General features: G+C 42.0%; 1 protein-coding gene across 3 annotated transcripts in view; it reads left to right on the top strand.

Moving 5' to 3' along the window:
* chchd3 (coiled-coil-helix-coiled-coil-helix domain containing 3) overlaps nt 1–23,457 on the top strand; it is a 239,272-nt gene that overhangs the window by 63,804 nt on the left and 152,011 nt on the right. For all 3 annotated transcript variants that reach the window (XM_008110280.3, XM_003220728.4, XM_008110279.3), the window contains exon 4: nt 18,988–19,132. In XM_008110280.3, the coding sequence (XP_008108487.1) occupies nt 18,988–19,132 (145 nt within the window). The remainder of the gene's footprint in view (nt 1–18,987; nt 19,133–23,457) is intronic.

Raw genomic sequence — 23,457 nt, 5'->3', positions numbered from 1 at the left:
TATGTGGGGGTAATTTTTCGGCTTCTTTCTCATTGAATACATCCCAATACTCGGAGTACTTCTTTGGCAAGGTGATGATGGGCTCGGTGTCTGTGGCGTGGCATACCTTGGCTACGAGGCAATGGTTTTGGCAGTACGGTGAAGCAAACTGCAGTTCTCTGTTGGACCAGGAGATGTTAGGGTCGTGGAGAGTCAGCCATGGAATTCCCAAAATCACAGGGAAATGGGGGACCTCGGTAACAAAGAAGGAAATCTCTTCCATATGTTCCCTTATCCACATCCTGGTGGGTTCCGACCACTGACTTACGGGGCCCGTCTTGAGGGGGCGGCCGTCTATGGCTTGCACCACACGGGCATTCTTGAAATCATGATATTGTAATCCCAGAGAGTCGGCATACTCTCTATCGATGAAATTGTTGGTAGCTCCAGAGTCTATCATGGCGTGGATCATGACGGGTCCCCTTTTTGCTGACCATAATGTGACCACGAGAAGGAACAGGACCCCGGTTGGCGGCTCTTGGATGGATTTTTTGACCGGGTTGGCGAGCCTCTCTACACCCGGTCGTTGGCTTCCCCCGCCGGCTGTGTGCCAGTCGGCTCAGACGTCTTCGTCTCCGTGGAGGACGCCGCCGCAAGACGGGCGGCAGGCTTCCCTTTGGCTGGGCACTCTCTGGCGAAGTGGCCCCCGTTCCCGCAGTACCAGCAGAGGTTTAAGCGTTGACGACGGGCCTTCTCGGCGGCCTCTAGTCTGGGACGCACATTGCCCAACTGCATCGGCACCTCCTCGCCTCCTCTGGGGTATGGGGTTGGCGGTGGGGGTCTCCAGACCGGACGTGGCTGAACGCTGGCGGGAGCGGGGGGTTTTGCCCCGGCTCTACCGCCCTGGCCTCGAACCCACTGTTTCCTGTTGGCAATCATGACTTCAGCCCGTAAACATTGATCAATGAGTGCCTCGAGGGTCTGGGGAGGATCCACCTTGGAGATTTCTTCCAGCATTTCAATGTTGAGACCCTCCCGGAATTGTCCCCTGAGGGCTACATCGTTCCAGCCGGTGTTGTGGGCCAGCACTCGGAACTCGGCTATATACTGAGACATAGGTCTGTCTCCTTGGAAAAGGCGACGGAGTTTGTGACCGGCTGCCTCCAAATTGTCCTCGATTCCCCAAGTCTCCTTGAGGTGGTCCAAGAAGCGTTGCGCTGATCTTAGGTGTGGAGAGGCTTGGTCGTACAGTGCCGTCGCCCAGCTGGCCGCTGGCCCGTCTAGAAGACTGTAAACCCATGCCACCTTGATGTCTTCTTGGGGAAACTCGGCAGCACGGGCCTCTAGATAAGCTTGACATTGGCGACGGAAGACATGAACCTTAGAAGCTTCTCCAGTAAACTTGGTTGGCAACGCCATGGCCGGAAGACGAATTCCGCGTTCCTTCAAACCCCTTATTTCTCCATCCTGTGCATTGAGCTTATCACGGATTCGGTCCACCTCATCCTTGTCGATGGTGTAGGTAATCGGCTGGCCGCTCGGCCCAGGTACGACTCCGGTAGACATTCTGGCCGAGGTTAATTGGTGCTTAGGGTGGCGGAGTCAAACTGTCAAGACCCAGGCTGCAGAGCACCAATAACCATACACAGAGGCCAGAATCTATCTAATATCTTTATTGAAGGATTATATAAAGTTAATAAAAACAAGTGTAGAAAATAGTCCAGAATTAGACCTTTCAGGAAAGGTCAGAATTAGTCCAAAAAAGCAATGTCCAATAAGAAATATTAAGGTCCAAAGTTGTAATCCAATAACCGAAACACTCACTTTGCCAAGCAAAGTGAGGGGAGATGACAAGGTCCTTTAGTCCATGAAACTTGAGCGAGGCTAGGAAATAACTTGATACTTGAAACAAGGCTTGAACGTGGAACAAGGTAACTAAGAACAAGAACAAGGTCCGTGGAATAACTTGATAAAATCCGTGGAACAAGGCAAGGATTGATCCTGGGAAACAAGGCAAAGTCCGTAGATAAACAAAGGCTGGGAAGCAAGGCGAAGGCTGGATAGCAAGGCAAGGCTTGAGCAGGAGCGAGGCTTGAATCGGAGCGCGCTGTCCAGACACAACTCGCTCCGTAGGCTGACGATTTGACTCCGCGAAGTTACTACGCGGGTAAAACACCTAAATAGAGTCTAACTTTCCCGCCGAAGCAGTTCTCTGGGAATCAGAACCGAAAGCTAAACTCTGAGACCAGATGTGAGACTCCCCAAAGATTCTCACGAGAAGCAGTCTTAATTGGCCACATTCTTAGCTGCAATCCTCGCACTCCTGCGCGAAGCTGATTCCAAACTTCTCTGTTGTTTACAAAACTCCCGGCGCAAGAACACGGGAGAAGTAGGCTCTGGGCTTGTTTGACATACTTCTGGGAGACAACTTTCTTGCAGGTGCAAGGTTCCCAGATCTGCCTGGGAAAGATCTGGCTGAGAAGAATCCAGTTCAGACTGGGAAGGTAAAAAACCCAAGTTTTCATCTTCATCAGGAATTACAATGTCCTGAGCAGGACTACAAGGCCCATGGGTCATCACAGTCAAGAAATATGTTTTGGGCAGGAAAAACAGTAAAATCAGCTTAGAAACAAATCCTGAAATATACTCTTATTTTTATTCATTTGTTATATAATTACCTTTTGGTCACGACACTCAAAACTACAACTCCATCCGTCTTGCTTTTAGCGATCTTGGTGCTGCCAGGTCAGCATTGGCTGGATAGCAAAATGAGTAGTGTTTTAGATAGTCACTAAAATGCATTGTGCCCCCCCCCCTATTCTTTTACACATTCCTCAGACCCCAGTTTATGTTTTAGGTTAAAGGTTTCCTTTGTAGAAGGTAGCCCTTTTCCTTAGGTCCCTGACAGCTGAAGTGATATCCAACCCCCTGTCTTTTTTTTTTTTTTTTGCAGCACTCAGACTCATTAAATATTAAACTGAGCGTTCAGGAACATTATTCACTCATTAATATTGCATTGTGACCTAAACTGCATTGTTCAAAACATTTTAGGATCTTACACAAGTCTGTCAAATGACATTAACAAACTTGCTCTTGGTGGAAGTAAGCAAAAAATGACAAATGGCTTTTGCACCATAAATACTTGCTGTTTGGGATGTTTGACGCAGCAAGAGTGTTCTTCTGTTGGAGCTATTGCACGCAACAATGCGTTGCCACAAGACCTCTTAGAAACGAAGGCATCCAGATGGGATGGACATTGGTACACACTGAAACATCTGCTGTACGTCGTCACACAACATAAAGGGAACTTGATATCCCATTTCATTGTATAGGACTTTACACTCCTTTACATGATGGAACAACAGATTGCTGATCTCCTTTCTGACCCCAGAGATTCTTGGATCATCAAGAACTGCAAGTGCATGGGCATACTTTGACCAATATAACGTTGTAAGTCATGTGAAAAGTGTTTGTTTCACCAGGAAGGTTTTTCCTTCTGCATCAGGTAGATCTGTGCTAATTTCACAGATATTTAATATGTGATGAACATATTAAAATACTAACTAATTTAAAATACAGACTCCTGGTCCTTCTGATCTGGAGTCACCTATAATAAGATTAATTGTACAGCCCAACAACAACAATTTTTTGGTGTCTTGGTTTTTAGGCCTGTTCCTGGGGTTATTTGGTGGTGTTGATTCAGAAAACTGCATTGGATGGACTGCATAAGCCCTAGTTTCCTAGATATGGCTATCATGGTTTTCTATGGATGAACAGATGAAGAGTGCTATATGGCATATGTTCTATATCTCAAAAACCAGAGCCAAGAGGGGAACATTGGTACCATTTTTGGAATCAGCAGATGAGCTATACCCAGAAGCAGGTCTAACATGCAAGGCAAGAAGATGTGTGTTGGTCAGTGTTCTGCTTTATCTGACCAACAGCTGACTGCCCATCACATTTATGTATGACAATTTTGTTGAAACTTTCAAGGTAATTTTACAATTTATAATAATAGCTTACAATTTTTGAAATGTGATATAAAAGGAAAACAGAATTCAGGTACCAACTCATTCTTCTAGTTAAATAATGCCAGCGGGAATGGTCAGAACAAGAGATAGATATGGCAGCTGGAGAGGAGTCAACTGGCCTTTGTTTCAAGCTGACAGAGGGCTTTGCCTGTTAGCACAGGGTCCAGTTTCCAGTAATAATTCAGGCAGATGCCTACAATAAGGCAGTAAGGCCATAATTTTCCTATTATTTGCCACTTCGTGATCCCTGATGATTATAAGTCCTCAAGCTGGTTTTTTGTTCTGGCATCAGACGTCTATGAAACCCTAATAGCCCTGCTCATATCTTGCAAACTCAGGACTTTGGCTTCCTTGTTTGAATCAGCCCACTGCTATGCCGTCTCCCTGTTTTTCTACTCTTTTTGACTCTTAAGAAGTAGCCCCTCCAGGCTGAAGGTCCTGCTGTTTAATGCCAGATCCGTCAAAGGTAAATCTTCTATTATCCAGGATCTAATCATGGATGAACATGCGGATCTGGCCTGCATCACTGAAACCTGGTTGGGTGATCTGGGTGGGGTTAGTCTTACCCAGCTTTGTCCTCCAGGTTTCGGGGTGCATCAGCAGGCCAGGCCAGGAGGGCGGGGAGGTGGGGTTGCGGTGGTCTTTCGGCAGTCCATCGCCTTGGTCAGATGCGCCGTTCCGCAATCTGCTGGGTTTGAGTGTCTCCACTTGAAGGTGGGTACCCGGGACAGTTTGGGGATTCTGCTGGTGTACCGTCCACCCCGCGACACAGCAGTCTCCCTGCCTGACCTAGCAGAGGTGGTTTCTAGCGTGGTGTTGGGTTCCCAGCGCCTGTTGGTGCTGGGCGACTTCAACATTCACGCTGAGACCACCTTGACAGGTGCAGCTCAGGAATTCATGGCCGCCATGACGACCATGGGTCTGTCCCAAATAATATCGGGTCCCACTTATCAAGCTGGACATACACTCGACCTGGTTTTTGTTGCGGGCGACGGTTTGGTCGGAGTGGAAGAGCAAATTATTCTTCCATTGTCATGGTCCGACCACTATCTGATCAGTTTAAGACTAACCGTCTCTTCCAACCTCCGCAGGGGTGGTGGACCAATTAAGATGGTCCGCCCCAGGTGTGATGTCTCATGGGCCATGTAGTCCTGTTCCTAGTACTGTTGTGGCAGATGAAGAGGAGAATTTGGGTTTCCCACCGTTTCTGCCAGATTTAGAGCCCTTGCAGCTGCAGGATGTTTGCCCACAAGAAGACAGGCAAACAAGCCTTGAGCCGAAATCTCCCCCTTTTTCTCGCCGCCTTTATTATAATCAAGATAGAAGCTCTCGGGAGGCGACTCACAGGAGTGCCCGGATCGCTGCCAGACAATTAGATGATTAAGTCTATTTCCCTTGGGAAAGTTTAAGGAGTCCTGCATCTGGACACAGAATAGGTTTCGTTTCTTGTTCCCCAGAGAAAGTGTTCTCTGGCGGGAAAACAAGATCCTATATAGGTGTTTGGCCACAAGGATTCCTTGCGGAGTCAATTCATCAACTACGGGAGTAGATTGTGTGTGGACTACGCTACTCCAGTTTCCAGGACCTTGCTCTCGTCCCAGCCCTGCCTTGTTCCCCGGACCTTGCCACGGATTCGCCACGGACCCTGTTCTTGTTCCTCGTTTCTTGCTGCCTTGAATCAAGCCTTATTTGCCAAGAACCTAGTTTGCTCTCCAGTCTTGCTTCAAGTTCCATGGACTAAGGACCTTGTTATTTCCCCTCACTTTGCTTGGCAAAGTGTGTGTTTCGGTTATTGGATTATAACTTTGGACTTTAATATCTCATATTGGACATTGTTTTCCTGGACTATATTTGACCTTTCCTGAAAGGTCTACTTCTGAACTATATCCTACACTTGTTTTTATTGACTTTATATATTTCTTTAATAAAGATATTAGATAGATTCTGGCCTCTGCGTATGGTTATTGGTGCTCTGCAGCCTGGGTCCTGACACCAGGAGACTTATGGATCCTGAGAGATTCCTGAGGTCTCTTGGGGATCTGTCTACCATGGAAGCTGACGATCCTGTCGATGCCCTGGTCACTCGTTATAATGGCGAGTTGTCCAGGGCAATAGACACGATCGCTCCTGAGCGTCCCCTCTCGCTGCGTGGAGTTGCCCCAGCTCCCTGGTTTACTGGGGAGCTGGCGGAGATGAAACGGGCAAGAAGGAGACTAGAGTGCCGCTGGCGGACAACTCGTGACGTATCTGACCGAGCACGGTCTAGAGCCGCTATTAGGGCCTATTCCGCGGCATTGCGGGCAGCCAGGAAAGTTTTCTCGACTGCCCGCATCGCGTCTGCAACAAATAGATCTTCAGAGTTGTTTCGAGTTGTTGGGGAGCTCCTCCACCCTCCTCAGGTCGGGGGAGCACCCGACATCTCGTCAACTCGGTGTAGCGAGTTCGCTCACCATTTTGCAGACAAAGTCGCTCAGATTCGTTCCGACTTAGACGCCGGCCTTGATGCATTGCCAGGTGAGGTAACCGAGGCATCTGTCTGTTCGATCTTGTGGGATTCGTTTCGGCTTGTGCAGCCTGATGATGTGGACAAGATTCTTGGAGCGGTGAGGGCGACCACCTGTGCCCTTGACCCTTGCCCATCTTGGCTCTTAAAACAAGCCAGTAGAGGGCTAGTTGATTGGTTTGTGAGAATAATCAATGCCTCTTTGGAGCAGGGCATATTTCCATCTGGCCTAAAACAAGCTGTGGTGAGGCCTGTTTTGAAGAAAGCCTCCTTGGATCCGGCTAACCTCAGTAACTACAGACCAATCTCTAACCTTCCATTCTTGGGCAAGGTCTTGGAGCGGGTGGTTGCTTCCCAGCTCCAGGGATTCTTGGAAGATACGGATTTTCTGGACCAATTGCAGTCTGGTTTCAGACCTGGCTACAGTACCGAGACGGCTTTGGTTGCCTTGGTGGATGACCTCCGCAGAGAGCTGGACAGGGGGAGTGTGACCCTGCTGGTTCTCTTGGACATCTCAGCGGCTTTCGATACCATCGACCATGGTATCCTTCTGGGACGTCTCTCCGGGATGGGCCTTGGGGGTACTGTTCTGCAGTGGCTCCAGTCCTTCCTAGAGGGCCGTTCCCAGTTGGTGAAGCTGGGGGACACCTGCTCGGACCCCTGGCCATTGACCTGTGGGGTCCCGCAAGGTTCCATTTTGTCCCCCATGCTTTTTAATATCTACATGAAACCGCTGGGTGAGGTCATCCGGAGTTTTGGAGTGCGGTGCCATCTCTACGCGGATGACACCCAACTCTACTACTCCTTTCCACCTAATTCCAAGGAAGCCCCTCGGATACTGGACCAGTGTCTGGCCGCTGTATTGGCCTGGATGAGGGCGAACAAGCTGAAGCTCAATCCTGACAAGACAGAGGTTCTCCAGGTCAGTCGTACGTCTGATCGGGGTATTGGGTGGCAACCTGTGCTTGACGGGGTCGCACTCCCCCTGAAGGCGCAGGTCCGCAGCTTGGGGGTCCTCCTGGACTCTGCGCTGACACTTGAGGCCCAGGTGTCAGCCGTGGCTGGGAGGGCCTTTGCACAACTAAAACTTGTGCGCCAGCTGCGACCATACCTCGAGAAGTCAGATCTGACCATGGTGGTCCATGCCTTAGTTACCTCTAGACTGGATTACTGCAATGCGCTCTACGTGGGGCTGCCTTTGAAGACGGCTCGGAAACTACAACTAGTACAACGATCGGCAGCCAGGTTTCTAACTGGGGCAGATTACAGGGCGCGCTCAACGCCGCTGTTTAAAGAGCTCCACTGGCTGCCATTTATTTTCCGAGCCCAATTCAAGGTGCAGGTTATCACCTACAAAGCCCTTAACGGTTTGGGACCCACCTACCTTCGAGACCGCATTTCCCCCTATGAACCCGCACGACCTCTTCGCTCGTCGGGGGAGGCCCTCCTCTCGCTTCCACCAACTTCGCAGTTGCGGTTGGTGGGGACGAGGGAGAGGGCCTTCTCCACCGTGGCCCCCCGGCTGTGGAACTCGCTCCCCAGGGAGATTAGGCAGGCCCCTACCCTACTCTCATTCAGGAAGAGCCTGAAAACTTGGCTATTCCAGAAGGCCTTCGTTGACTGATCCTTGTGGGATCATGTTATTTACCTATTAAGCAGTAGACCCTCTGGATTGTTTTTAGGATTCATTCAGCACTTTAAGTATTACACCTGCTGTATAATTATCCCTCCCTGATAACTTGATATTGCTTTGCACCTTGGCCTGGATCTTTTGACCCAAATTGGGATTTTAATATTATTGTGTATATTGACTTTTATGACTGTTTTTAATCATGTTGAAGTTTTACTGCTCGGTTTAATGTTTTATCTGATTTGTGCTGTTGTGTCTGGGCATGGCCCCTTGTAAGCCGCCCCGAGTCCCTCCGGGGAGATGGGACGGGATATAAGAATAAAATTATTATTATATTATTATTATAAGAAACATTATCATCTCCTGACAAGTCCTGTTGATATTTTGAGAGCCTCAGTTTAGTCATTTTGCTGAATTGCTCAGTACTTTGGAGGGTCGACTTTTTGCTTGTGTGCATGCTAAGTAAATGGAGGACTTTCCAAAGATCTGGTTTTCAAAAGAACCCAAACTCTACACCATGTGGATGAAAATAAGTATTCATCTGATCTGGCATATAAATAAATTGTAGGCAATGTGCCTGTAAAGTTACATGTAACTGAACACATTGCAAATAACCTTTAGGTTACTTTCTTGATCTTTCATGCCAATTGAAGTCAGAAGTGTGACTGATGTTTTTTCTGAGCCTTGTACTTCCAGCTGCATTATTGAGTATTGGAAAACCAATATGTTCAGCAGGTAAGTGGTTGCAGTTGGTGGAGTGAATCCTTGCTGACTGAGAGTTAAATTATTCATTTTGTTAGTTTAGCTAATATGGTTCATGCTCTGTGGGATGGCTTTTAGTATGGTGTCATAGACTAATTATAGCATCATTATCAGTTCAATATAGAAGTGGGACTTAGGGAAGATTGTTCATTGAAGAACATTTTGAGTTCTTCCTGGAAGAAGGTTTGCATGTTTCCCTCCTTTAAAAAAAAAGTGAAATGGCAAGATGATATCATACATCATTTCTATTAATTACCTTTTTAAATGCTTGTGATTTGACTCCATGTATAGTGGGAACTTCAACAATAGCAGTATAATGCAACTCCTTGTAGAGAATTCTTCTATTAGGAGCTCCAAATAGTGATGTTCTGTAATAACCTTTTGGTCTGGGGAATCTAGGGGAATCTTTTGGAGTGAAAGTATCTACCACGGTCCTCTTTTGTGTGCCATAGAGTTCTAGCAAGCACAAAGTTTGTTCTTATTCAAACCTTGGCATGATCGCATACATGTGTTTTTCCTACCTACAGGATAAACCTATAATTTTTCCCAGTGTGGCAATGCAGTGAGTCGTGGCAGGAGATAGGGCCTTATCTGTGTTGGGGCTCCGACTTTAGTATGGCCTCTTTCAAGATATGGCCTGTTCCCAAACTTACTCTCATGGCTAAGTGCTATGTTTGGAATAGCTTCTTCCCTGTTGTTCCTCCATTGGTAGGCTAAAACCTTTTTTTATTTAGGCAGGCTTTTAAAGAATAAGGTTTTAAAGATCAAGTCAGGGGGATGCTTTGGGTTTTCGCTTTGAATATGTTTTTATAGATTTTAACAGTGAACTTTTTAATACCATTGATGTTTAATTCTGTTTTAATACTTATGTATTTGTAGATATTAAATTGTATTGAAATGCTTTTAATGTAAGTCGCTTTGAGTCTCCTTGTGAAGAGAAAAAGTGGGGCATGAATAAACATAATAAATAATATCATTTGTTCACTTAGGAATTTATAGTAATATTAAATTATTTTATTCATCAAAATAGTTTGAACTGTGGTTGGTTGAATTTGTGGATACATAACTTGTAGATATGATGGGCCATTTGTATGCCTTTTGTTCGTTCTGGCCTAGTGTTTGTAGGTTAGTTCATTTTTGTTGTAGTGTTTCTTTTCTTCTGCTTGTAAACCATGCCAAACCTTTTTACTTATTTGTCTGCTTAGAACTTAGTACCAGAGAATTCTGGGAGGCCTACTCTCTGATATGTGTTTTTAGGACTTCAGTCTTAAATTGGCTTTGTTTATCCTTGGATGGGGAAGTAATAAAAATGGTCTCAGGATGGCATGTATGAAGGATTTCCCTGCAAGATAACAGAGTTCTGTCATGAATGCCACCTCATGACAGGAGCTCTGTTACCTTTCCTCCATCCACAACTGAAATATGACAATATGATTCTGTCAGGCATATCTGACCATCAAAAAGGTATGACAACCAGAATATTGCTAAATTGTGGAGTGTGGCTTTCAGGGAGACCCACCTTAGCTGTTTTGTTGCTTTTGTTACAGCCGCATGCCTTTTGAAACTGGAGTGGGATAGGGTGTTTTTGATTTTTTAAAAAATTATTAGGGGACAAAATATTAAACAATACAAAGTAATGTGTCGAAGAAACAGATGCAAGATAAATAAAAATGACCAATCAGAGAACAGTTTGTCCAGTGTAGTTGGGTTTTTTTATTGTTTGTACTCTTGCCTATGCTAACTTGATGGTGATAGCCTATCAATGGTGGTCTTTGTTTGGTTTTCTTTAAAAAGGTCTTTATTAAGACACAAATATAGCAGCATAAAATACAGAAAAGAGTTAAAACTGATAAATCACTTACTATCTTGCTTTTGTATTACATAAACAATACAATCACCCCCAAACAAAACAATGGAGAGGATTCAGCAGGACTTGGTTTCCAACCCCACAGCCGAAGATATTATTTGCTATCTACTCTTCCTCTGACTGAAATGTGGGAAATAAATGGCTTATTTTAAAAATACATTATGTAAATATGTCTGTTTGTGTGTGTGTGTGTGTATCCTAGTATCCCCCCACCAAAAAAAGAATAGAAAGCAGTTTCTAAATATTTTCTTCTTTCTACTTTGTCATATTGGTTCGAGCCACATAAGTTTGAGTATATTAGGAAGGTTGACAAATACAGTAGGTCAAAATATAAGTAAATATTCTTTTCAGTTCTGTTCCCCAGTGGTTTATTGAGTGCTCCTCTTAGAGATTGTCATCTAAACACCTTCCTTAATAGGATCTGCCTTCTTCCCCTGGGAAACATATTTCCCTAGGAACAAAACTGGCATTCCTTCGCATATGTTTAAAGGCAGTGATATTGCTTGGATGTCTTAAGGTCATCCTTGAAGAAGTCACTCAGTCACTGGCTCCAAGAATACAGTGCTTCAGGTTTTCATTGCCCTCCACCAGAGTGCACTTATATTGATTATCCAGCCTTTGGTTGTATAAATCTAGTGTAGATGCTAATGGTCAAGGTAGCCTTCGGTCTGTGATGTGCTTCTATAATCAGTTGGTTACACTATGGAACAAAATTTGAAAAATGTTTTGTTCCTGGTTTGAAAGTATTATTGCCTGTTTAATTGTGCAGTACTTACTTTGAAAGTAGTTGTTATACTCCAGAAACTTTGTTTTTGTGGTCATCACAAACTATGTTGAATTGAGACTCAATAAGATACTCATTGAAAAGCGCGAGCAAAATGTGCTGCAGGATGTCTCGCAAAAACAAAATGTTTGCAGTTTGATAAACCTTTTCCAAGTTTTTATGATAGAACCAATTAGGAAATGGCATTTATAAGCCAGGAACAAAAATCATGTTACATTGTGTTGTTTTTCATCTTCTCTTACTCCACAGTGAAGATATGATTGTGTTTGTATAAATCTCATGATCCTTTGCGTATGTTCTTAAATTATATATCTAGAGTGCTATTTTGTGCTTTAGGGCAGGATCTGGAGAGACTTATGTGTATCTGGGTTTTTCCTTCATTTGGACCTTCATGCCACTTGAAATAGTCTCACATTGTTTTGGGAGGCGGTGTTTTGGGGGTTGCTTCACAAAAAGGATAAGCTGAGAAAGACTCTGGAAAATGCAAAACACTGCCTACAATATGTTGTCGAAGGCTTTCATGGCTGGAATCACAGGGTTGTTGTGTGTTTTCTGGACTGTATGGCCATGTTACAGAAGCATTCTTTCCTGACATTTCTCCCACGTCTATGGTAGGCAACCTCTGAGAATGCCTGGCATAGATGTGGGCAAAACATTAGTAGAGAATGCTTCTGGAACATGGCCATACAGAAAACACACAACAACCCTGCCTACAATAGCTTTCATTCACAACTAGAACTTCCGGGATTTCAAATCTTAGATTTGCAGAATGGCCAGTTCTGCTGTGTCAAAACTGCTGTATAAAGCAACTTACGTGCCTTGGCAAAGAAAAGATGAATGCAATAAAAATAATAATAAATGTAGCAGCAGCTAGTTCATAGCATTCATCTGTTCTTGATATTAGACAAGACGGCAGCAGCTGCTAATTTTGTTAATTGCCGCCAGGTGGACTTATGGTGACCATATGATTGAGGGCCTTGCCAGTTACCCAATCACCAACAGCCCTGCCCAGGTCTTACAGAATGGGAGCCATGGTTTCCTTGATTGAGTTTGTTGATTTGTAATGAGGTCTTCCTCTTTTTGTACTGCTTTCAGCCTTACAAAGACTTACTATCTTTTCTAGCAAGCTAATGTCTTCTCAATATATGAAATTCTCCGTTCAGTCATCTTGGTGTCTAGGGAGAGTTCTGGCTTTATTTGCTGAAGGACCCATTCATTTGTCTTTTGGACAGTTAACAGTTTCTTTAGAATTCTCTTCCAGAACTACATTTCAAATGATTTTCTTCCTATCAGTTTTCTTCATTTTCACAACCATACATAGCAATCAGAAATATCATGGTTTCAACCATCCTAACTTTAGTATTTATTCAATTATATATCTTTACACTTCAGGATCTTGTTTTGTTCCTTCATTGTTGCCCTTCCAAATCCTTGTCTTTTTCTCATTTCTTGACTGTAGTCTCTATTCTGATTAATCATTGAGCCAAGGTCTAGAAAATCTTGAAACATTTATATTCATTTTTACGAATGATATGTTTAGCACACAAGTTAAACAGATAGGGTGATAAAATTCAGCCTTGCCTGATCCTCTTGCCAATCAGAAATTTCTTGGTCCACATGATCAAAGGCTTAAATAGGCCATAAATCACAGGCTGATTTTTTTCTGATTCTTTGGTGCACATTATCTAACGTGTTTGCAGTATGATCCCTAGTGTCTCTTTCCAGCTTTTATCTGGCATTTCTTACAGGTAAATGTTTATGTTTTAAAACTTTAAGCATCGGTTTGTTTGCATGTGAAATTAATTCTTTAGTCCTGCGGTTACTACAAGCTCTGGTGTTCCTTTTCTTGGGGATTGGAATGGGTTTTGAATCTTTCCAGTTGCAAGCCATTGTTTAGTTTCCCATATTTGTTGACAGATTTTTAGTTAGAACCAGAGTAGCTTGAAGCATTTGTGTTGGGTATGCCATCTGTTCCTTAAGTGATCTGAGTGTGGCTACCACTTCACTTTCTCAAACTGTAGGTTCATTTTCAGATGAATTTTCCTTGAATAAATTTGTCATTCCTTCATTCTTTTTGATTCTGCCAATCTTTCAAAGAGAAATAATGTGGAGATTCAAACCTTCTTCTCCAGAATCCTGGTCAAGAAGGCAAACCATCTTTGGAGGCTTTTAAACAGACAGGACATCCACCTGTTAGGAAAGTTTGGATAGTGTATTCCTGTGTTGCAGGGAGTTGGACTGGATGACCCTTTATGATTCTTTGTCTGTAGAAACTCAGGATAGTATTAAACTTAGCATCCTGCAGTCACATAATAAAGAGTTTCTCTGGCATGTTGATATTTTCAGTTAGCAATAATATTACATTAAATGTGTATTGAATGAAACAAATACACAGAAAGTAATATCCTCAGTGATATATAACCTTAACAGCCAGCTTTTCCATTTGATGCCATCTTCTACGAGACTGCCCAAAATGATGGCTGCTTCCGTTGAGATTATAATATTTATTTTTCAGATTGCTAATAATCCATATGAGATTCCAGTAGCTTGATTGTTTAAATCAAAACCCTTTCCTTTTAACAGCGGCATTCCTTTACTTTATTATAACAGATGGTTTTTGTTGGACCAGCTGGACCAGTATGCTGTTTTCCCCCAGTGCTCAGTTTTTCTCGTGTTCTTATTTATGGGTACATGAGGAATAATAAAAGGTGTCTGTAGCAATCTCATATATTTTTTCTTTGTTCCAGCCTTTCATGGTGAACTGTGGAAACTTTTGGTATTGAGAACTAAGGAGGGAGCTCTACAGGATCAGACTAAAGGGCTATTGAGTTCAGTGTTCTCTTTCTATAATGGCCAGTCAGAGGCCTGTGGAGATCACAATTGATCACTGCCAACATTGAGAGCCATATTACTTCTGGTACTGGAAGTAATCTATAGCTACCATGAGTTGTAGCTATTGTGATAGCCATATCCTTGAATCTTCCCAATCCATTTTAAAGCCATTGTTGCCTCCTGTGATAGAAAACTCTGCAGAATGTAGTGCAGTTCAGAGAAAATCACTTTGGCACTTTTTTCCCTTGTGTTTGAATACTTGTTGAAGTATTAACCTGAAATGATAGGGTTTGATGGGTATCTGTGTGCCTGCATATAAATGTAAATTCTCTGGGATTTTTTAAAAAAAGAAAAACAACTTTTTCGGAGTAGTTGGTAATGTTCATTGTCGGAGATTTAGCTGGTGTGTGTTCTTTTTCAGCTGCAGCGCATACTGAATGCCAATAAAACGTGTTAGGGGAGAAAACGACTGCAAGTTGATGCACGCAAGTGTTTGAGATCTTAGGGCCGCGCTGACTTGTGTTTGTTTCATTAAGCTCCTTCAAGCCATGCAATTACATAATGCAAATAAGGCAGGTTTGCATTCAGAACTGTCCTGCTTTGTACTGAAACTCTGGTGAATCTGAAATGAGTTTGGGATATTTGTGCAAAATACCTCAGTCAATAAAACTCTGCTGGTGTTGTCTCAGTAGTGATGTCCAACTTTACTGGATATACAAATGGTCCAAGTTTGCCTAGAATACATTTCTTGCCAAAAGACCCCGAGAGGAAAAGGAAATGCTGTAGTGAATATGAGAGTAATCATGTTATCTAGCGTAGCTTTTATGATTTCTTTTCTTCAGTCTTTAAATTACAAATGTGGTAGTGCAACTTCATATTTTCTGTGAATATGAAGGACATGTCCCTTCTTGCATTCCTCTTTCTCTTACCTTCTTTGTTACTAGATTTATTTTTTTCTGTAGTTTTGGATGGCTCTTGTGGTCTTTTCCAACTTTTGTGATTCATTGTCACGAGTGAACAAATGATGATTTCTTAAAAAGACAATTCAGTTGACAGTTACAAAGAAAGATAATTTTGCAGCTATATTTATTATGAATATTGCTCAATTAAACTTTTGAAATCTGCATCTCTCATAGAATCATAGAGTTGGAAGAGCTCACAAGGGACATCTAGTCCAATCGCTTGTCATGCAGGAAAAGTACCATCAAAGTATTCCTGACAGATAGCCATCTAACATTTGGACTTGACTCCTATCAGCCCTGGTCAGCATAACCAAAGATAAGAGATTGTGGGAATTGTAGTCCAACAGGCCCTGTATATAGGGCTCCACACCTCCCATGCTTTTAATAAGAGGCTGGGTATATGCTCTAGCCACTGGTTGCACATTTCCATGATAGTGTTACCACTTCTAATGATCCCAGTCAGTGTATGTACTGACTGGGATCATTTCCAAGATATTCTGTGATATTCACACCAAATATTCACACCAGATTTGTACTTTGTTGCTGAGATTACATCAAGGTAACATTCTCAAAACGGCTTCTTATGGATCATTCTTCACAACAGCATTAATGTGCATTTAATTTGCATAAAATTCCTGTTTCATTTTAAAGGAAAATCTTTAAACTTTCCTGTTTGGTAGTATTCCGTCTCCACTGCCTTCAAATACGCCCGTGTTGTTTTCTCCTGCTCCTTTTCTGCATCACTGATTACACAGTAGATTTCATTTGGCTAGAATAATTTGGAGAATCTTGGGAAATCGCTTAATGGAATTTGGTCCATGTCTTGCATAATCTGACTTTCTGCTCGGGTAATTGAAGATACTGCTTAATAAAATTGATAAAAACCTCCCATTTGGTTCACGTTCCCGGGGTTTGTATTTGAAACACCAAGGCAATTCAGTTCATTATTTTCTGCTTTCCTTCATCTCCAACCTCTCACCATTTCCATGGGGAAGACAATGAACTTCTGTGATTTAGGGCATGTGTGTAGATGGGTATATTTCACAAAGTGACCCTAGACATGATGATTTGTTCTCTCAGACTGCCCTGGAAACCCACAGAAGCAGAAACTTTAAAACTTCATCTTGACTGCGATTTCCACAGCCTGTTTGAAGAGCTCTATTTGATATTCTGTCACTGATGGCAAACTTTCAGATGTTGACTTTGTGCTCAGCATGTGAACACACACAAAGCAGGTGTATTTTATTAGCTACATTATTTAATACATATTTTAGTTCCTGTATAAAAATGTGCAGCGTTAGAATGGCAGGGTTTTCGTTAGCTTGGCAGCTTTTGAGGTTGTCAGCTTACAGGGTTGAATTCCCCGAGATAGACCAATTATACTTGAATAAGTTTGTTTCTTACACCAAAGGGTCAGAAAAATAGCTGTATGATGTGGTACCAGAGCATAATGCAAATGTAACAATTGGACTGAAATCCTCATAGGCCATAAAGATAGTGGCTACTTATCGGGGTCATTAGGACATGAATCAGGACTTCAGTGCAGCAGAATTGGAGCAGGAAAGACAGAAACATTTATAACTGAGCTAAGATCTTTCCAGCATTTCCAACTTTTGGGGGTGATGCCCACTGTATCCTTGCTCCCATACCAGAGAAAAGTTGGATAATGAATAATTGATTAGTTAACTGGGTTAACTACACAAACTTGTACTGGTAATAAGCTAGGATCCTATATGCTCATCTATAAGTTGATCTCATGTATAAGCCAAGGGTAGATTTGGGGGGCAAAATTATGGATTTTGGTATTACCCAAGGATAAGTCAAGGGTTATTCCTCCAAAATGCATTCTAATAAGGGCAGCTGCCCCTGACTGCTGCTACCATTTCCCCACCAAGGCAATGGAAAAGGCTAGAAATGATGCCATGGTGAACTAGAAGGCTCAATCCTCCTTTTAGGCTCTCCTGGCATGGACTATGCCCTCATGTTTTGTCACTCTGCCGAGCAACAGGGATGTTCCTTTATTGATAACTGTGAAGCTACAGAACATTGACCTGTGGATAAGTTGAGACAGGCTTTTGGGCTGGCCTTTTGACTAAAATGGCTAAACTAACCTGAGTATATAGGACATTTGTAACTCAGGGCTCCATTGCCCTGTCTTTCTCGCTTGCTTGCCTCACCATCTTCAGCTCTCCTTGTAACTCACCTGTTTTATCTTCCATGTCTGTATGCTGCTGTTTTGCAAAATGCAATACGTCCCTGCATCTGTGAGAGCAGTATAGGTGGTTTCGATTATCCCCATCTAACAAAACAGACATTTTCTAGATTTAATTTGTATTCTGCTTTGGTTTGTATTTTGCCTTAGTATTCTGCTTTGATTAGACCTCACTTGGAATATTGTGTCCAATTCTGGGCACCACAGTTCAAGAGAGATATTGACAAGCTGGAAGGTGTGCAGGGGAGGGTGACAAAAATAATCACAGGTCTGGAGACCATGAATCCTTATGAGGAGCATCTTAAAAAACTGGGTATGTTTAGCCTGCTGAAGAGAAGGTCGAGAGGACACATGGAAGCCATGTATAAATAAGTGAAAGGATATCATAAGGAAGAGAGAACAGATTTGTTTTCTTCTGCACTTGAAACTAGGACTAGGATGAATGGGTTCAAATTACAGGAAAGGAGATTCCATCTGAACATTAGGAAGAACTTCCTGACAGTATGAGCTGTTCAACAGTGGAAGTCTTTGCCTCAGAGTGTGGTGGAAGCTCTTTCCTTGGAAACTTTTAAAAAGGCTGGATGGCCATCTGTCTGGGGTGCTTTGATTGTGCTTTTCTTGCCTGGCAGAGGTTGGACTAGGTGGTCCATGTGGGCTTTTCAAACTCTATTATTCTATGATTCTATAGCATTCTTGGGTCCATAGTCTTTCATTTCATTGTTCTCTGCAGTTTCGCATATCCATGCAAAGTCTGGGATTGTATCCCCTGTGGATACGGGGGTTGTACTATATACCTGCACTTGAGTGGGCTTATGTCTGTTTCTTTGGGAAATCTGCTGGTGACTGTTTTAGGAAGTAACTGCCCAAAATTATGTATGAGTTAAATCCTTTAGCTACAGCAAATAGCTGATGAAAGATAAATGGCTTCACAGTGAACAAGAATGGCCTTGCATAAGGATAACTCTTGCTAGGTTATATACTGGAGGCAACTGAAGAGATTTAAATGATGTATTTAATCTGTCTTGGCAATGGGATTTTCATAGCCACATTGCTTTTATACATGGCTGTAATGCTGATAAGTTGAAGTCACCATTTGTTGTGAGAGTCCGTGCTTTATACATATACAACTTGTCATTCATACTTTGGCACTCCTTATGATTTTTTTTAAACATCCAGTAATTGTATGGTTGTGCCAGAGCTCTTGGCTGCAAGTTGGTGTTATCAATGGACTCAAGCAACGGGGAATCTTTCTCCATGGTTTATTGCACTCTTTCCACTTAAATGAAGGAGTAATAGATTCTTTCAAATCTCCCACTTATTTCTATGGATCTGGTCTTACAGATCTGTATTTAAGTGCTTTGGCTCAAGCAGGCATTATGATCTGAATATACCTACAGTTCTGCCTTTTTGGTTCTTTTTGTGCAGATTGAAACAAGATCAAATGCATGTGCGAGATGAAATTGGGAAAGTTCTCGAGCGTGAGAGGACTGCCTCAAATGAGCAATTGGCCAGAGCCATTCTGAGAGAGAGAGCTGCAACTGAAGAAGAACGTGTGAAGGCACAGCTCCTGGTAAGTATGGGGTTAATAGTATGTATGTATCAAGTATGTGTCAAGCAGTGAATGGATATTGCAAAATCCTACAGGAATTCAAGTGGCCTACCCAAATGCTTGAAGATGAAGGTGTTATGCCGTGAATCCGGCATTCTGTCTTTTCATTCTGGATGCCATCTCTTCCCTGAAAAATGAATGACCTTCCCATAATTGTCCTTGTATAATAGCCCTCTTCTTCATTTATCTGTTCATAAAATTGGTAAATCCTTCTAGAGAGAGGACTGACATAAGTTGAAGCTAAAGAAGGTAATGACTGTAAAACTCTTAACAAGGGTTTTAAGACTTAAGCACATGTTTATTGTCACTTCAGCACCTCATTAGAGTCCAGTCTGTATACCTGTGAAACATACATTCAGTGGAGGAGACTTGTTTAATTCTAGATATTCTCTTTGTAATTCATTGTATGACTGTTATAAACCCCTTCTACACTGTCTTATAAAATCCAGATTGTCTGCTTTGGACTGGATTATACTGCAGTGTAGACTCATATAATCCAGTTCAAAGAAGATAATTTGAATTATTTGCTTTGGTAATCTGAATTATATGTCAGTGTGGAAGGGTCTATAGTGTAAGTCTACTTTTCCAGTCTTAAACTAAACTTTTAAAAATGCCTTTCCTATGCATGCACCTCTCCATGCCACAGTTTTTAAAATGTCAGAATATACTTCATCAAGAAGAAATTGTATTCTGTATATCCCAAGTTCTGTATCTGGAGCATAGTAGAAGCCCTCAAGTTCCTTTATTCCCCTGATGCAGAAGGTTGTAATATTAATTTGAAGTGACATTGTGATAGGGAAGGCAAATGTCCAGTCTATGCAATGCTTTAAAGAACTGGAAGAAATGATATAAAAATTCTGCAATCTCTATGCAGGTTCCCATAAACCAGTTTACTTATTTGAAAGCTTTTTGCTACACTAGCCTTGGAGTGTTGAAGGGGCTTGCAACGATCAACAGTAAAGCAATCCCCATCCTTTAAAAGCCTCATCATGAAAAGAGCATGAAACTGGGGAAGGGGAAAACTGGGCAAAGTGAATTACTAGATTTTATTTAACAAATGTTCTTATAGGGACCAACTAGAGTTCAAGCAGTACAGGCAGAGTGGGGGCAAACACTGCTGATCCTTTGACACGGTTGGTAGACAGAATTAAAAGGCTGATCTCTAAAATTATACGGAAAAGCCAGATCTAATGAGCTTCTCCCTTCACTGAATGTTATTGGACAGCAGACTTCTCATAAAATTGCAAAGAAGGGACTCCACTTCCCTTCTTTGCAGCTTGATGGTATGCTGTCAGATGCCATTTTTACCGGAGGTAGGAGTCCATTGGATCTCACTTCTCATTATAATTTTAGAGATTAACTTTTTTATTCTGTCACAGCTCTGTATCCACAGCATCTCCTGAAGTACCTTGTGTTGCAAAACTTGTGTGCAGAGTGAGTGGATTTACTCTTGTTGGAGTGCTTTTAGGTGTAGCGACATTGCCATAAATAGTTTATTGACATTCTATCAGTGGAGAAATTATGAGTGTCAGGGTGAGCTATAGAGAGCATGGAGTTTAAAAATAAATAAATCTATAGATAACTGAAGCTCTCAAGGGCAGTTATATTACCATCTCCTTATAACGACCTGGCATTTACTGTTAACTTATTTGCTTCAGTGCTTGGGTTGAAATGAGCCGTTGTTAAGACTTTACATTTTGGAAAACAGGTTTATTGAGTTGTTAGTAACATTAAAGTCTCGTTTCTTATTGACGTGGTGAAGAAATATAGTTCTTTGCACTTGGTGCCAGACATAACATCTCAAGTTTGATTATTCTCTAGAAGAATGATCCATAGTAATCAAATATATATGTATGCAGCTTTTTGCAGTTGGTCTTGGAATCAAATTCAATTTGTCACCTCTAACCTGTTAATTGAAAAAGCTTGGCTTTACTGTCATTTTTAAAGGGCAGCCATAAGTAGTTACACTCATCCAGACCAGCTGAGACTACAGATTATTTAAACATTTCTGGCTGCCAACTCTGTCTCCTTCTGGAGAGTGTGCTGCAGGTAAAAGGTATTCCCAAGCACTGCTAGCACCTGGTGATTTAAAAACAGAACCAGATCAAGGATGATTTCCAAGATATTCTCAACTCTTCCATGGAGCATAACTTTTAGAACCATGGTGGTGATGATAAAGGTTGAGCATCCTTTATCCTTTACCTATATTTGCACATATGTACATAGTGAGATTTTTGGAGATGGGACCCAAGAGTAAACCATAAATACGTTTAAGTTTCATATTACACCTTATGCACATATGCGGCAGGTAATTTGTACAACATTTGAAATAATCTTGTGTGTGAAAAAAAGTTTGCGTACACCAAACAATCAGAAAGCAAAGATATCCCTGTCTGAGTCACCTGTGTGGACTGTTTTGGAGTACTTTAGATTTCAGAATTTTGGATAAGGAATGCTCAGCCAAAAAACAACACAGACAACAACAATGATGATAATAACTCATTCCTTACCTGCTGCTCCCCATTGATCAAGGTAGAGAACAACAGCACACACACACACACACACACACACACACACATACATACAATCAATTAAAACACATAACATAACCTAGTGTAAATGAACATATTCAGTCAATACATTTTAAAACTGCCAGTACGTAGTTCAAAATTCATAAAATAAACATAAAAATAATGCCTATGTAGTTTTAGAAATTGTGGGAGGAGGGTTTTTCTGTATCCTTTTAGCTTTGGCATTGACTTCTGTATATGTGTGTGTGTATTTTTTAAAAGGGCTGCTGCATTCATTCTGCAGAAATGAAGTATAGCCCAAGTGCTTTGGGAAATAGAGTTTTCACGTTGAACTTAGCAGTAATGATGAAACAATAGTCTACATCTCTCTCGGCAGCTAGGGAGCATTGTTGCATTCTGTTGCTTGAGGCGGTCGGGATTACAGTTCAAGACTGCTAGAAAAATTGGTCAGGAAATATATGTCTACCTTAGTCTCTGAGATATTCTAGAGCACTAAAGGAAATTGGTGATGTGGACCCACAGAATCTGTAACTGTCATCTTTGGAAATCCTGGGAGATGGGTTACTACAAGCCTGGAGACAGGCAAATATCCTCTTCTTAGAAAAGGAGAGACGGGAGATCTGGAAAACCACAGGTTGCACAATCTTTTAATGCCAAGGATAAACTATAAGAGGTTATAAAACAATATATAAACATGTTGAGTGTAGTGGCAAGTAGAATACACTGGAGGATTGTCAAAAGTATAGCCTGCCAGACTGATCACCCCATTTTCTTTAATTGGGATAGACCAGGTATGGGCAAACTTTGGCCCTCCCCATGTGTTTGGACTTTAACTCCCACATTTCCTAACAGCCTGCTGTATGTTAGGAATTGTGAGAGTTGAAGTCCAAAACACCTGGAGGGCCGAAGTTTGCCTGAAATAGAATTTATCACTTATTTGATTATAGGCAGTCCATGAGTTACAAACATCTGTTTTACAAATGACTCATAGTTAAGAATGAGGGGTGAGACAACATGAGACATGAGATAAATTTACCTCTAGGAAGAGAAATTCACCTCTGGAAGAGTTATTATCATGGGGAAAAGGTACAGTAGAGTCTCACTTATCCAACACTCGCTTATCCAACGTTCTGGATTATCCAACACATTTTTGGAGTCAATGTTTTCAATATATCGTGATATCTTGGTGCTAAATTCATAAATACAGTAATTACTACATAGCATTACTGCGTATAGAACTACTTTTTCTGCCAAATTTGTTGTCTAACATGATGTTTTGGTGCTTCATTTGTAAAATCATAACCTAATTTGATGTTTAATAGACTTTTCCTTAATGCCTCCTTATTATCCAACATATTCGCTTATCCAACATTCTGCCGGCCCGTTTATGTTGGATAAGTGAGACTCTACTGTATCTCCATTGAAGCCTTCTCACCAATCTTTGTCTCTACAACCATCCAAATTTTTCACAGAATCCACAGAAAGTGAGGTGAAATCTTCTGAACAGGGGCACAGACAGCAAAACAAACACTATAGCGGTGTTAACCCTTCCCTATGCTATTTAATGCTCATATGTATATATTGGCTGGATTCTATCTAATGCTCATATGTATATATTGGCTGGAGTTACAATTAAATGATGTACCTGTTTCAAATTGCATACACATTCAACTTAAAAACTGTGGAACCTGCCAGAAGAGCTTTGGCAGATAGTTCAGCTGTCATTCTTCCGACAGGCCTATCCAGCCAGTTTTA

This window comes from Anolis carolinensis, chromosome 5 (genome assembly GCF_035594765.1).
Source record: "Anolis carolinensis isolate JA03-04 chromosome 5, rAnoCar3.1.pri, whole genome shotgun sequence".
NCBI lineage: Eukaryota > Metazoa > Chordata > Lepidosauria > Squamata > Dactyloidae > Anolis > Anolis carolinensis.
The sequence above is the reverse complement of the archived record's forward strand: the minus strand, read 5'-3'. Positions and strand labels throughout refer to the sequence as shown.